General features: G+C 42.8%; 1 protein-coding gene across 1 annotated transcript in view; it reads left to right on the top strand.

The window, feature by feature from the left end:
* The window catches only part of IL12RB1 (interleukin 12 receptor subunit beta 1), a 118,511-nt gene that overhangs the window by 95,147 nt on the left and 6,203 nt on the right, over nt 1-17,161 (top strand). Inside the window, exons 13-14 of the mRNA XM_040326876.1 lie at nt 428-515; nt 12,731-12,812. Coding sequence (XP_040182810.1) covers nt 428-515; nt 12,731-12,812 — 170 coding nt within the window. The remainder of the gene's footprint in view (nt 1-427; nt 516-12,730; nt 12,813-17,161) is intronic.

Raw genomic sequence — 17,161 nt, 5'->3', positions numbered from 1 at the left:
CTCCCCCCAACATTCTCTGCGGTACCAGAACAAAATGTAAACAACAGGTGGCGCTAACCCATCTCGGCCACAGGAGGGAGCTGAGATCCTTCACGATCAGCAATAGTAGTCTTTTATATCACATCAAAAAGGGTGATACCTCGCTACACATACATGGCACATGGGACAGATCTGAGATTGCTTGTAGAACTAGGCCAGAGAGTAGATTTTTGATGGTTTAAATTTGAAATGTATTGTAGTGTCCTTCAATAAGGTCTGCACTTTGGAAAATGTCCACCACAGCCTTGATCGTTTCTATCCCTGATAGTAATTTAAGTAATGGCTGCAGTGGTTGATGATTAAAATGATTAGGCAAATATTTTAGGTGGCTAAAAATACAGGGTTTATCATAGTATAATAATTTTTTCTCCTCCCTCTGTTTTTGTAGCTACAGGCACCAATAACAAATGGATTGTATATGTGGTGATCGCTATTTGTTTGCTTTTGGGAATTGTCATATATGTGGCTGGAACAAGGTAAGTTCATTCTACCAAATATGAATTATATAGATTCATTGATTTTAAAGAGTGTAGTTTTGCACAAAATATGGAAAAATTATAACCTCTGGAAGTTTTTTATTGCTTTCTGAGATTTTACTGGGGTGTTTTCCCTGCATTTTTTCTGTGCTAGCGATAATGTTCAAGTCTTACCTCTCCTTTACCAAAGACAAACAAACAAGGGAAGAAGGATTAAGTTGCTTTCTTACATTCTTATTGGAGATTTCCCATAACACGCATAGTCATTGGCACAGAAAGTAAAGGAAAGTCTGCCCAGTGGAGCCAGACAGAGACGAAAAAACTAACAAAAGGTCTAACCCTTTTCCACTCTGTCCGAAACAAGAAAATGTTTTGGCTACAGATATTTTTAAATTGTAAATGAGAAGCCCTTAACTTAGTAAAAATGACTGTTCATATCACAGTGACATATGTCCTATTTATCGGTCAAAAGGCGATCAAACCATCATGCTAACCCAAGTGAAGCCAGTGCTTGCTTTTTAGTGTGGCAGCTCTAACAACTCTTTTGGTCATATTAGTTCAGGTTCTTACTCTGAAGTGCTAGCACTAAAGTTCAGTAAACCATAGCAACAAATCAACATTACCTGAATTCTTTGGTATGAATTACTGTTCTCAAGAATTATCACTTTCACACTGGGTCGCTCTTGCAGGCGCTATAATGCTAAAAACAGCGCCTGCAAACCGACCTGAAACCACCCCGATATCGGCCGAATAGCGCCGCAAAATTAACGGTAAAGAGCCGCTAAAAATAGCGGCGCTTTACCGCCGATGCCACCCCCGCCCCAGTGTGAAAGGGGCCTTAAGAATAAAAACATGTTGCTGAACTGAGTTTCAAATGCTACAAAATATTTAGTAACAATCAAAGTGTAGTGTCTTTTTTTCCATAGAGACGTAACTTCATAGTATTGCTAGTTCTTTAACTTTAATTTGGGATTTAAGAGGTTTATTTTTGTAAGCTTTAAAGTGGTTGTAATGATTGAAGGTTTGCAACAGCCCCCCCTAATACTTACCTGAGCCCCCACTCGACCCAGTGATGTGCCAATGGAGAGAGAGCAGGGATGGGGCTGAGCCACGCTCTGTGTGTGAATGGACAAATAGAGCAACTAGCTGCCATAACCCCAGTATCCTCTTGTTCTGTGGGCAATAGTCTACAAAAAAAAGTCTATGGGGCACATTCAATTGTAAAATCATCTTTCTTTATACAAAAAAAAAAAAAAAAATTATCGCGCTCAGTGTACTTTTTTCAAAACAATTGTGTTTACGGGCCGCTGAGCAAATACGGACAAGAACTATTGCAATGATCGCCATTTTATTATCTAGGGCAGGGGTGTCAAACTCAATTTCATTGTGGGCCGCATCAGCATTATGATTGCCCTCAAAAGGGTCGGTTGTATCTGTAAGATTAGATGTCCAGCACATCCCATTCCCATATATTAGATGTCAAGAGCCACCCCACCATCAGAGGTTGAGTCCCCCACTCTCCCTTACCTCACAGTGCACCCCCTTTTCCTTATGCTGCTGCTGGGAAGAAGCTGGATGCATTGCTTGAAAGCAGAAAGTAAGGGTTTGGAGGAGGACCAGAGGAGGGCTGGAGGTCTCCTGCAGCTGCAGGAGAGGTGCGAGGGCCACATTAAAAATGGCCTGGAGGGCTGGATTCGGCCTGCGAACCTTGTGTTTGACACCTGTGCTCTAGGGTCTCTGCTAAAAAATATATATAATGTTGGGGGCTTCTATGTCATTTTCTAGCAAAAAATACAAATTTAAATAAAAAGTTACAGAAAAGGCCTGGTCTTCACCACTGTTTTTTTTTTTTTGCTAAATAAATAAAAAAAGACCAAAAATTTGGGAGAAAAAAAAACAAGTTTTTCTTTGTTTCTGTTATAAATCTTTGTAAATAAATAATCATTCTTCATAAATTTAGACCAAAATGTATTATGCTGCATTACATTACTGTTGCATTTGGTGAAAATAACCCAAACCAGTGTAGATTATTTAGTATGTAGGAAAGTTATAGAATCCTGATGTACTGACGGCCTACCTCATATCTTGAGGCCCTAAAATGCCAGGATAGTACAGATCTCCCCAAACGACCCCTTTTTTGCAAAGTAGACAGTCCAAGGTATTTAGTAAAAGGCATGGTGAGTTTTTGGAAAATTTTGAAAAAAATAAATAAAAAATAAATATATATATATATATTATATTATATAAATATATATATATATATATATATATATATATATATATATATATATATATATATATCACGCCCCGTGTGGGGCGTGATCTGGGAGGACGAGCGCACGAATCGACAATGAGGTTCCCACTGGCGTTATCTTCCCATACACCGGGCAGGAACCGGTTAAATATAGCATATTCATTGAAAGAACCATCTATCACCTCTGTAGACCAACACCTAGGGGGTCTATTTTCTGAAGTTTTCGCCCAAGATTTACATAATGTTTGCCTAAGATGTATACATTTTCACATACTTTTTTTTTTTAATGAATATCCTCTTTATTGGAAGTTTACATTTTCACAGAAAGTCAGATTCTATACAATTGCATGTATTAGGAAGAAAGTCTGACCTCTGCGACCCTGTTAGTGCCGCTATTGGTGTAAGTAGTTTTTTATTTTTGGTATTTAAATCGTTTTACCTTTTCATTTTTTTTATTACAAACAAGCCCACATTTTGGTGAAATATCAGGGGTCAAAACAGACCTCCAACTTTTCACCTTTGAGACAGAGAAAGGAGCTCCACCTCTGCAGCCAATAATAAATGGACAGGAATAGCTCTGTACAGAGCTTCACATTCATTTACAAACTGAAGCTTAGTAAGCATAGTTTATTATACTTCATTTATGAATGGACACAGAAGCGATCAGTACTAATCACTCCATTCAGAAAAGGAAGGGGATGGTAAATTACAAGTGCCAAAAGAAGGCAAACAGGATTTGCTAGGGCCCCTGCTCCTGAAACAAAACGCTTTGTTTCTTTAATCACTTCCAGACCGCCGCATGTATATGTATGTCGGCAGAATGGCACGTACAGGCACATTGGCGTACCTGTACGTCCCTGCCTAGACGTGGGTCGGGGGTCCGATTGGGACCCCCCCAGCTACATGCGGCGGTCGGATTCCCGCGGGGAGCGAACCGGGACGACGGGGCGGCTATTCGTTTATAGCCGCCAAATCGCGATCGCTCCCTGGAGCTGAAGAACGGGGAGAGCCGTATGTAAACACGGCTTCCCCGTGCTTCACTGTGGCGGCTGCATCGATCGAGTGATCCCTTTTATAGGGAGACTCGATCGATGACGTCAGTCCTACAGCCACACCCCCCTACAGTTGTAAACACACACTAGGTGAACCCTAACTCCTTCAGCGCCCCCTGTGGTTAACTCCCAAACTGCAACTGTCACTTTCACAATAAACAATGCAATTTAAATGCATTTTTTGCTGTGAAAATGACAATGGTCCCAAAAATGTGTCAAAATTGTCCGAAGTGTCCGCCATAATGTCGCAAAAATCACAAGAAAACAGCGCTCAGAGTAATCCAATGACAACAATCAGTTAGCAGGGGTTAAAAATACAAGATGAAATGACAGCAGCAATTATAAAAATTAGTAGTTAAAAATTCAAGAGTGAGAATACAATCAGTCCGTGCATTGAAGCTGTATTCTCTGGGCAAAATTCAATAGATGACCAAGGGCTGCTCTCCAAAAGTGAAGTCAACTCAGGCATACATGTAAAAAGAAAGACAGGAAAAAAAGCGCCTCTGAGTCATCTGGTTTAATTACATTGATTGGTATAAGTATCCAACACTTACATGAAGTATTGCAGGAACAAGAATGCAAGTGAGGAAGTATGGCGTAGCGTCAGCTCGTGTCTCAATCCTGGTGAGGGGCGAACAGATCAGTTGGAAGAGAAGCCGGGTCTGATGGCTGTGTAAGAGCGGTGCTAAAGCACAGCGCTCAATCCAATGAGGTTTAGCAGGACGGTGGCCGGTAAGGGCCAAAGCAGTACAGTTCGGAGCAAATGCAAGTGCACGGCGCTCGTTCCGGAGGTAGTGACATCAGCCGACAAGGACCAATGTAACACACAACGCGTTTCAGAGCCTAGCGTCAGTCAATGACAAGACCGCGCGCTCCTTTTTCAAGTGTAAAGAGGAAAAGGCCTTACAGGATTATAAAGGGGAGAACATGTGATGGTGGTTAGCCAATGGGGAGCCTGGAAATACGATCGGTGTAAACAAGTAAGAAAGGAAAGAGAAGAATTAAAAGTATTAAAGAGGAGAACCAATAATGGCTGTAAAGAAGAGAGACACCTATAATTATTATAGGAGCGGTCAGGTAAATGTAATATGTGGAATTAGAAGATACTTAAATGGAATAATCCATATATGTGTGTCTGGGAAGGACTAGGCAAATTATAGCCATACTTTAAAACTTGCAGGGGTGCCAGATCAACTAATAATAATAAATATATATAAATAAAAATAAAAATAAATGGCACTTCCTGTATACACGTGAAAAACGGAGCAGGAAATTAATAAAAAATGTGTAAAGTTCATATCGAGGATACATTCATGGAGATTAATAAAATAGAAATATAATGATATCAAGGCATCCAAAAAGATAATAGTAATAATTTAACAATCATTTAAAAACATCATTAAAAGAGTATATATATATATATATATATATATATATATATATATATATATATATATATATATATATATATATATACACACACACACACACACACACACACATACACACATATATACATATATACATACATATACATGCACATATGCACTGGAAAAATTAATATCCAAAAAGAAACTGATAGATAGAGAATCATTCATATGATATTAGCCAGCAAGGCTATATGGGAAATTATTAATAAAATTATATATATCACAATAATAACAGCAGGTTATGCATCATGCAAATTATCCACATTATAAGGGATACAGGAATTATAGAGATCATAAAAAACACCGGTTACTATTATCTATATTTTTGTATATTATAAGATGGTATTTACGTCCAGTTCCTCATTTAATCCGAGAGGGGCGAGACAATTAAGCGTGAATATCCAAAAAGTTTCGCGCTCACAAAGACGCGAAAAACGCTCAGCCTCCGACAACTTTTTGGGTATTGATTCAATGACCCATACCCGCAAGCCATCAGTCGACTGATCATGGTGTTGCAGAAAATGGCGGGGGACGCTATGCTCATCGCAGCCTGCTTGGACAAGACGACGATGTGTACCAAAGCGTTGTCTGAGTGGGTTGATTGTACGGCCCACATACAGAAGGTTGCATGGACAAGAAAGGCAATACACAACGTAATCGGTGGAGCAGTTGTAGAAGTTTTCTAACTTGTAGGTTTTTCCATTATGGACAAAATGTTTTTGGCCATGGGTAACAAAGTGGCAAGTTTTGCAGCGAGATTTATTGCATCTATACATTCCAGTCAGAGGAGCCAGGCAAGTGGTGCTGGTTAATGTAAGATCTTTAAGTTTACTTTGAGCTATTTTATTTTTAAGGGTGGGGGCCCTCCTATATGTGATTTTAGGCTTGTCACCTAAAGTGGAAACTAAATGTGGGTCTTGTTTTAGGATATTCCAATGTTTAATTAAGATGTGTTCCATCTTCTTATATTGTTCATGGTATCCAGTGATGAAGCGTACGGTAGATGTTTCAGGTGATTTTTTCTGTTTTGGTTTTATTCCGGGTAAGAAAATATTGTGTGCTTGATCAATCAATGGTTCTGGGTATCCTTTTTCTAGAAATTTTCGTTTTAGATGTTGACTTTGTATAATATAATCACTGTCCCTTGTGCAGTTATGTCTTAATCTACAGAATTGCCCCTTAGGTATATTTTTAATCCATATGGGGTGATGACAGCTGTTGTAGTGAAGATATGAATTACCCGCAGTTGGTTTTGTATAGTTTCGTGTAAATATGCGTCCATCTTCATGACTCAATTCAAGATCGAGAAAAGCCAAACTTTCTATATTCAAAAGAGAACATGTTCTCTATGTAGTCTCCGATAGAATTCATTGGAATTACCAATGGAATTTCTCCGATGGGGCATACAGACGGTAGGAATTTCCGATGGAAAAAGCCAGACAGACTTTTTCCATCGGAAATTCCGACCGTGTGTATGAGGCCTTAGTGCTTCATGGGCTTTTCAGCATCAGGAATAATTTTTTTAGATTTGTCTTCCATCTGGTTTTCGGTTTACACAGCTGTGTTTTCCCAGGTTTTGGTGATGGGCCTGGTTTTCGGTTTTCTTGTGGGCCTGTTAGCCTTTTGTTTGCTGTTATCCACCCTTCAGTTGGACCGCTTTTGGGCATTTGGGAATTTTTTTTTTTTTTTTTTTAAAGTGTATTTTTGTGCGTGTACTCGAGAGAGGAGCCGGACTGCAGGAGTTGGGAGTAGGCAGGCCTCCCCCAGAGGCAATCTGCCACCTTTCTCCATGCCCCGGGTGGCAATGGCGAGTGTGTGAGGGGGTCCTCCCACACAGCCCGCCCTACCTGCTCCGCTTTGAAGCCCAACGGGGCAGAGGGACTCCCTATAAGGGAGTGAGAGGATTAGCCCGCTCAACCAGCCCCATTAGTCCTTCGCCTCTCTTTTAGAGACCGCGTGGTCAATGTGAGTGTGTTAACCCAATTTAGAGTGCGTGTGTAGGTGTGGTGGTTTTTGTGGGAGGGGGGTGGGCGTACTAAGCGCAGGCTTACCCTGCATAGCACACCCACTGGGAGCCGGGCTGAGACCACCAAACTCAATTCACATGAAGCCGAGACCGGGATCCGAACCTCTAGCTGCAGAGGTGAATGGCTTGTCAGCGCAGTGCCAATCGCGTTGAGCCACCACAGCATTTGGGAATTTTACTCTGTTCCAAGAAAGAAATTACAGGAAAGACTTACAAAATATTTGTTAGCTATAGTGCACTTGAATCAACACAGATGATGGTAGTATGTGGTTGATATTTTAATTTGTAACTTATTTTAAAGAGGTATTTGTTTAAACAGGCCTTTTAGGGTCTACCCCCTTGATACTACTGATTTTTGTACCAAACTACACAGTATACAGCATACACAACCAAATACAAAGCTAGTGACTATGGATGTAGAATCTGTGTGAATGGCAGCATACCTCAGAAAGGGGGGATTATGGCATGTCACATATTCCCATTACCTTCCTAAACTTCAAAAAAAGTGCTTAGGATGTTATACAGCGCATTGAATTGGTACTCAAACATAATGATTTCAATTTTGATTATGATATAAAATTCAGTATATAGTTAGTGCTATAGGAAGCAAGATGCCACCACATGGCACTTAACAGCGTACAACAAAACCATATATTTACAATTACTATACTATTTTCATCATATGGACAAAAGCAGAAGAGCATCTCTAAAAACATATTACTTAATACATTCCACTCTTCACTTAGTCTTAAAATGCACTATCCAAGCACCTCTTTGAACTTCCTGGACAGCACAGTGTCCATCAGGGATGCCAAACTGTATTCTCTAGTTGACAGGAAACCCTCTGACCAATGCAAATATCTCCAGAGTTCCAGGTTTCACCTTCAACGCACCAAACAATCCGTTATACATAACAAGGCCACCATTGGCCACCAGTTACCACCACACTCTGACCCAGAAGAACACAATAAAGATCTCAGAGTACCTGCAGAATTCTTCCTAAGGGAAGGCATATGAATAAAAATATCAGTACAAGCACAAGCACTGCACTAAGAGCCCAAAGAGAAACCTTCTACAGTTTAAAGAAATAAATGTAATACCTCTAGTATCTACATACAATCCAGCATTAAAGCGGAGTTCCGGCCACAATTTCACTTTTTAAATATAAATACCCCTGTAATACACAAGCTTAATGTATTCTAGTAAAGTTAGTCTGTAAACTAAGGTCCGTTTTGTTAGGTTGTTACAGCATTTAGACACTTTATAAAATAGAAATTGACTGGGGCCATCTTAAGTGTGGGCATCATGAAGCCAGACTGTATGACTTCCTGGATTTCAGCCTTGCAGACCTCGCACATGCTCAGTGCTGCACAAGCAGTGTCAGATCAGGTTTCAGCACAGTCTGTGCGGTGTAGGTTAGGAAGCATTAAGCACCTAGGTGCAGGAAGTGGGAAGATTAACTATTCTGCCTAGCAACAACACTTTGAAGGCATCTAAAAAAAAAAAAATTTTTTCGTAAAGGACTAATGACATTTTTTTAAAACTACTGATGTAATGTTATATTTATGGGTGGAACTCCACTTTAAAGCGGAGTTCTACCCTGAAAAAAATCTTTCCACCAAAAATCTAAAAAAATAAATAAAAAATAAAAACATTTTTTTACTTACCCTAAATAGCTGTTGCTATGCGGAAGTGCCGAATCTGCCTCTTCATCCACCGCGGTCGATTCTATTCCTCCTCCTACACTCTGTTTCTTCTTGTGAATGGGGTGCGCTGCATTCTGGGAACTGTGTGTATCCCAGAAAGCAGCCGGTGACTTGTCCTTAAGGTTCCCCTAACTGGAAAGTTCCTTCAAGGACTGCGCAGGCGCAAACTTGCCGACGGAAATCTCCGAACCTCGCCCGGCATCCAGGCTCATTCTTTAACATCTCAGTGGATTGGAGGATATTAAAAAAAGAGCCAGGAGGCCGAGCGAGCGGAGTGAGCCGTCCGAGCGAAGCGAAGCGGCCGAGGTTCGGAGATTTCCGTCGGCAAGTTTGCGCCTGCGCAGTCCTTAGAGAAACTTTCTCGTTAGCCGGAACCATATCGGCAGATCAGATTGCGCCTGCGCAGGAACTTTCACGATAGCCGGAACCATATCGGCAGATCACCGGCCCATTCACAAAGCGCCGCGCTGCTCGCGCATGCGCAGTAGGAAACGGGCAGTGAAGCTGCAACGGCTTCACTGCATGTTTCCCTTACTATGGATGGCTGCACCTGGAGCTGCCAGGATCGAGGATCGGCCTCGGCGGGGGCCGACATCGCTGGCGACTAGGACGGGTAAGTGTCCTTATTAAAAGTCAGCAGCTACAGTGTTAGTAGCTGCTGACTTTTAATTTTTTTTTTTTTTGACCAGAGCTCCGCTTTAAATAAAACAGCCACAAGCTATCAGAATATAGCATGAAACTCTGAATAATCTCTTCAAACGATCTCCTAATTCTGGTCTTCAGACATCCACCCAAACTCTGACATTAACTACTGTATTTATCGGCGTATAACACGCACCGGCGTATAACGCGCACCCTAATTTTAAGATGAAGTTTCAGGAAAAAAACTTTCAACAGTCCCTTTTATATTCCAAAGCCCCCCTGCACATTACACAGACCAAAGCCCCCCCCCCACCCTGCACATTACACAGATCTCAGCACATCACACATAGATCTCAGTACATTACACATAGATCTCAGCACATCACACATAGATCTCAGCACATCACACATAGATCTCAGCACATCACACATAGATCTCAGCACATTACACATAGATCTCAGCACATCACACATAGATCTCAGCACATCACACATAGATCTCAGCACATCACACATAGATCTCAGCACATCACACATAGATCTCAGCACATTACACATAGATCTCAGCACATCACACATAGATCTCAGCACATCACACATAGATCTCAGCACATTACACATAGATCTCAGCACATCACACATAGATCTCAGCACATCACACATAGATCTTAGCACATTACACATAGATCTCAGCACATTACACATAGATCTCAGCACATTACACAGATCCCAGCACATTACACATATCTCAGCACATTACGTAACCCCCCCCCTATACACTACACAGCATTTTCCCCCTGCACAGTACACAGCTCCTTTACATTACACAGCCCCCTTGCACTCCCAGGAGACTGTCAGCGTACTGTAAAGTTTAAAAAAAAGCACTGTCAGTCCCTTCTCATACATACTGTGTTCCCTCCGCTGGTCACATGATCGCTCTCCTCTGATGTTTTCATGTGACCGCTCTCCTCCTCCAATCTGAAGCTACACTCTGAGGGGGAGGAGGAGCAAGAAGAGGAGAGAAGGGACTCGCATCGATTTTTTTAATCTTTTTATTACGCCGGTGGGCTGTCCCAGGACCAGGAGAGGTGGGACGGCCGGCACGACACCCCCACCCAATCCCCGCCCCCCCCCCCCATTGGTAAAAGAAAATGACATTGGTGTATAATGCGCACCCACGATTTCCCCCTGATTTAGAGAAAAAAGTGCGCGTTATACGCCGATAAATACGGTAATTAGCAGGAAACCTCAGGACATAAGAGTTGACTAATGACACCTATTGGACACAATTTCTCAATAACGAAATCACACTGTGGAGGGCATGAATATCTTGGATTTAAAGGACTGCATCTTAGCTTTCTAAACCACAACCAGATTTTATGGTCATACTTACCTCTATAACTTTTCCTTTTCCCAAACTACAGCCCATTTTTCTACTTATTTTTTTCTCACTTTAATATCCTGTGTCCACTCTACATAAAGGAGAAGTAGAGTCAAAGCTCCTTTAGCCCTACTTCTACTGTGGGTCACAAGATTGCACTTAGTTCTGCGCTCCAGTGACCTGTATTCAGCCGACAGGGGGCTAAACGTCTGACAGCTGTTGGCTGATGTCACTCAGCTGGTTCAGGCTCTTGAAGGAACCTGACTTTAATGTCAGGATCTACCCAGATGCCTGACCTGCAGCTGGCTCAGCACCTGAGCGTACTGCTAAGAGCCTAAGCCAGCCCCTCCACAGCCTGTGCTTCAGTGAGCACAGGAGGGGCAGAGCAGAGATCCCATTACTGACAGTCATCGGCTCTCTGCTCACCGAAGACTGAGAACTGAGGGATCAGCAGTCTTTGATCACTCAGTTCTCTGTCTTAGAGGCAGAGGGGAACAGATGCTGCATCCACTTAGGACAGTATACCGTATTTATCGGCGTATAACACGCACCCTAACTTTAAGAGAGAAGTTTCAGGAAAAAAAACTTTCCACACCCCCTGCGTATAAAACACACAGGCAAAGTTTACACTCTATTTTCAGGGTAAAAAAGTGAGTGTTATACGCCAATAAATACAGTAAATGTTTTCGTATACTTCTACTACTCTTAACTTTCATAGACTTATCTTAATTGCAATTCTGTCTTTTTACTAAATATTTTACTAAACCTCTACCTATTGAAAGTACTGTTGGTTAAGACTATGTCACATATAGTACCTAAATGTTTTAGCTATGCAATTAAGTCATTTCATTATAAAAAAAAATCGGTCACCTATAGCATATAAGTGTTTGTTAATAATATTCCTTTTACATATCATACATTTTAAAGCGGTGGTTCCCCCTAAAACAAATTTCTAACAATACATTCGTAAGACCCGTTACACTGCGGGTAGGCTGGCTTTTGTTTTGTTTTTTTAGTACATACCTCGATATCGGCGTTTCGTCCCTTGGCGGTGGGCGTTCCTAGTTGATTGACGTTCCTCCGACGGGCGCATACTGCGCGTCACGACTTTCCGACAGAGGCCGAACGTCATTGCGCAGGCGCCGTATAGAGTCGGCTCTATACGGCGCCTGCGCAGCGACGTTCGGCTTCTTTCGGAAAGTCGTGACGTCACGTATGTGCCCGTCGGAGGAACGTCAATCAACTAGGGACGAAACGCAGAGATCGAGGTATGTACTAAAAAACAAAACAAAAGCCAGCCTACCCGCAGTGTAACGGGTCTTACGAATGTATTGTTAGAAATTTGTTTTAGGGGGAACCACCCCTTTAAGTTTGCAGAAGGTGAAAACACTTCCAGTAGCAGTGTATATTTGCAATCAAGCAATGGCTAGTTGTGTCCACAGTTCTTGAAAGAAAGCTATTGCCCCTTTTGGCTTTTGTAATTGAAAGAAGCCAAAATATAGAATACATATTACTTGCTATTTTCAACAAAGCAATCAAAAACAAATATCGGTCTGTGTAGCTAAAAATAAATGCATTAATATACAGTATTTGTTTTTAATCTGGAATGCACATTTTATTAATCTGAAAAGTTAAATTATTTTGATATCTGCCACAATGCTGCAATCATCTCTAGTCAGTTTTTTTCTAATTAGTATTAACTAGTTCTACTTAAAATATTTCAGACTCCGAGTGTATTTATTTCCTGCTCTGCCTGATCCTTCAAAGAGCAATGTATTAACACTTGTGCCAAACAATAGCAACTATGTAAGTATTATATGTAATACCAATGCATTTTTTAATTGACAATGTTAACACAACATATTGTAGGCATTGCACAATTAAATGTTTAAGCCAAAACGTATATATATAAAGATTGCCTATACACAATCAGTGATATTGGATCTGTAGGATAAAAGTAAAATCTCTGAGAAAAACATCAATTATATCAGCATCATAGAGTAATACTTAAAACATGTCAGATGCTTAGAAGATAAGCATCCATTGTATTATCAGCTAGTGACAACAATTAGAACTGCAGAATAACTAGAAAAAAAATCCAATAAATGTAAGTTATAAAACCATGCAGTAAGCTAGTAACGCAAACCAGGGTGAGGGATGTTAGTTCAGGATACTGGACAATTCAGATTTAGTGTTGATGGCTTAGGGCTGTAATTGTTTGGCAGGGCCAATGTTAACCTTTTCACTCCTAAGCCTATCTCTGACATTTGTTGCTTACAAGTTAAAATCCATATATTTTGCTAGAAAATTACTTAGAACCCCGAAACATTATATACAGTGGAACCTCGGATTGCGAGTAACGCGGTTAATGAGCATTTCGCAATACGAGCACTGTATTTCTAAAATTCCTAACTAGGTTTGCGAGTGTAAACTCGGAAAGGCTTATGAACGGAGTCTTTCCGAGGTTTGCCGAGGTCAGCCGATCTGTCTTCGGGCCTTTCTGGCTGTTTCCCAGGCTCTCCGGCGCCCCCCGCCTCTGGCCGCATGCAGTATTGCATGCCATTAAAGTCAATGCAGAACAAATTATTTTCGTTTCCATTGACTTCAATGGGAAAACTCGCTTTGATATGCAAGTACTTTAGATTACGACCATTCTGCTGGAACTCATTATGCTCGCAAACCAAGGTTCCACTGTATATATATATTTTTAGCAGAGACCCTAGAGGAAAAAAAGATGAATGTTGCAATATTTTATGTCACATGGTATTTGTGCAGCGGTCTTTCAAACACATTTTTGGGGGAAAAAATTGATTTTTATGAATAAAAATAAAAAAATAAAAAAAAGAATAAAGTTAGCCCAATTTTTTTGTATAATGTGAAAGATACCCAATGTCATGCTTTGAAATTACGCACACTCGTGGAATGGTGACAAACTGTGATATCTAAAAATCTCTATAGACGACGCTTTACAGTTTTTTACGGTTACCAGGTTAGAGTTACAGAGAAGGTCTTTTGCTAGAATTATTGCTCTCACTCTGACGATGGTGGCAATACCTCACATGTGTGATCATGTTTACATTTGCGGGCGTGACTTATGTATGCGTTTTCTTTGTTGCGCAAGCACACGGGGATGGGGGAGCTTTAAAAAAAAATCTATTTTATTTGATTTATTTTTTTACATTGTCCCTTCCTTTAAAAAAAAAAAATCTGATCACTTTTATTTATTTTACAAGGATGTACACATCCATTGTGATTGTAATAGGTGGTGACAGGTACTCTTTATGGAGGGATCGGGGATCTAAAAAAAAACAAATCCCTCCTTTGCACTTAAAAGTATTCAGATGTGACGTTGCTTCTGGGAGTTTACATCTGAGTCTGGCTTTGTTCGGGCCTCAGCCTAGCCGGCGTATGCGCCGGCTGGTGGCTCGGGTCTCCCGATGGGACAGGAGGCCTGGGAAGAGTGGCAAAATGTGGCGGGGGGGGGGGGGATGTCCCCTCCCGCTCCTTTAGGATAACAGCCGGTTACATGGGGGACAGTTCGGTACTTTAGATGAGGCATATGAGGGACCATAAAATAATAGGATTTTTTGTACTCACCGTAAAATCCTTTTCTCTGACGTCCATGGACGGACACAGCTCCTTAAGTATTGACAAGTGGGTTATGTTCCCTGTTTACAGGAGAGGACTAGGCAGAAACATGTTAAATGGTTAAATACATGTTACATTAACAGAGTTGAACAGCCCCGCCCAGGGGGCGGTCCCTCCAGACATAACCCTCCTCACTGCAGCATGCAGCCTCAGTTCGTAACAAGCAGTACAAACCTAAAAAGGAGGGGTGGGAGCTGTGTCCGTCCATGGACGTCAGAGAAAAGAATTTTACGGTGAGTACAAAAAATCCTATTTTCTCTTATCGTCCATGGACGGACACAGCTCCTTAAGTCTTGACAAGTGGGACGTCCCTAAGCAGTGTCAAAAACGAGGGGTGGGAAATATATCAGTAAAACCAATTTTAACTTCACCCCAAAACAAGCAGAGCTCCTCAAACGGAGGAGATGCAACTTCAAACGGCCGCCTGCAAACACTAGCGGGCGAAAAAAAGCATCAGAAGATGCACTCACAGCAACCATGTAAATTCTGGAAAGGCTGTGAACGGACGACCAAGTCGCCGCCTCGTACACCTGAGACCGACGCATGTTGTCGGACCGGAAAAGGGGGGCCCGCCCCTTAAGAACACAGGCCTGTATGACAGCGAGAAATGATCCACCGAGAAATGGTGGGTAACGAGATTGTCAGTCCCCTTTTGTGGACCAGACACCGACACTAAAGAGTCAGATCTTCCGAAACTGAGCAGTAGCAGGCTAGTATACCCGCAAAGTGCGTACCCCCCCTAAAGTATGAAAGGCAACCTCCGTAGGATGCGGCGGCCGAGGACAGAAAGATGTGAGAAACAATGTCCTTATTCTGGCGAAAAAGCCGAAACCACCTTCGGAAGAAGGGAAGGTCGCGGACGCACCACCACCTAAGGCTATGAAGGATCAAACATGGCGGCTTGCAAGACAAGAGCGCCAACTCAGAAACCCCTCTAACAGAGGTAAAAGCCACTTAAAGGGGCCACTTCTGAGATAGTGTCAAGAGAAAATCTCTCTGATGTTTCCAAAAGGAAGATTCCTGAAGAACCGAGAGCGCCAGAGTCAAAACTCATGGGGGAAAAGATGGGCCAAGGGGGGGAAGGTATAGGATAAGCCCCCTCCACAAAAAAAGGTACCCACCAGGGAACGGCCGCAGAAAGGCCACTGAAAGAACACAGCCAAGGCTGAAATCTGCCCCCAAACGGTGCGCTAAGCTAATTTTTTGATCCACCAAGCTGTAAAAACAGCAGGCCGATGGACCCCGAGTACGTCCGTGGACGTCACTCCATCTCTTTGCACCCAGAGATGTAGGTCCGCCAGACACAACGGTAGGTTCACCGGAAGAAGACTACCGTGCCCTCAGCATTGTTGAGGTGACCGAGTCGGACAGACCCCGGTCCCTTAAAGTCTGGCTTCCAATAGCCCTGTTGAGCAAGTCAGTGACTGTACAACAGGAGGAAGTATGGGACCTCGAGACAGGAGGACCTCCTGCCCTGGCTACCGCCAGGGTACCTCCGCTACCAGGCGGCCGAAATCGGCGCACCCAGGATCTGAAGCTATTAAAATCGTCGGGATTCCTCAGCCTCCACTCTGTGGGGAAGCCACTACAATGGGGGAAAGGCATAAAAGTCGCCGAGACAGACCACACAGGGCCACCAGCGCAACTTGCACGTCTGTACCAGATCGCTAGATCTGGCCACTAACCTTGATACCCCTGTGGCTGAGACGAGTGGCTAGGAGATCCATGCCCTGCGAGGCTCACCTCCTGCCAGGGAGTTGACTCCATGTACCAAGACCAGTTGTCCTGATTCAACATCAGGCGACTCCGGTAGCCCGCCTGCCGGCATACCTGATGGTAGCCCGAAGCCACCGGCGTGGCGTTGTTAGGTTGAATCAAGATCGGACGACCTTGCAACCCCCTCGACCATGAGGAGAGGCAGCCTCTCATAGTACCGCCCACAGTACTAGGGCAAGTAACGGTAGACAAGGTCTACGGCACCTGGTATTTCCAGGCGGACTCCCACCCAGGTGCTAACCAGGCCCGAGCTTGGGCAGTTACCGAGATTGGGCGCATATAGGCCTGTGTGGTCGTAGGTCCACTCACGTCCAGTGACTCTGGGCCGACCGGACCCCCCAGACGCCCTCACAACCCTAGAGGTTGGTGTCCGTTGTAATCTCCACAGAAAGGAAGAAACCACCTCCCGGACCGAAAAGTCAGGGATCCCAGCCACCAATTCAGAGAGACACTGACTAGGTGGCGTACCTGAATCTGATGATTCAGAGACCAGAGATTCGTACCACTCGGACAGCATTTCCCTCTGGAAAAAAACACGAGTGTGGAACTGGGCATACTCTACCGCCTCGGAGGAGGCTACCCACAGACCTAGAATTTGCTTGCAAACGGAGAGACCAATTGCGTGATGTCAATAATCACCACCGACTGAAGAGTCTGCAAGTTCTCCAGGGAGAAAAAAGACCTTTGCCACCGAGGAGTCCGGAAGTCGTAGGCACTCCAAACTGAGTCGG

The sequence above is a fragment of the Rana temporaria genome, chromosome 1 (genome assembly GCF_905171775.1).
Source record: "Rana temporaria chromosome 1, aRanTem1.1, whole genome shotgun sequence".
In the NCBI taxonomy this organism is placed as follows: Eukaryota; Metazoa; Chordata; class Amphibia; order Anura; family Ranidae; genus Rana; species Rana temporaria.
Note: the sequence above shows the minus strand (reverse complement) of the source record. Positions and strands in the feature narration are given on the sequence as shown.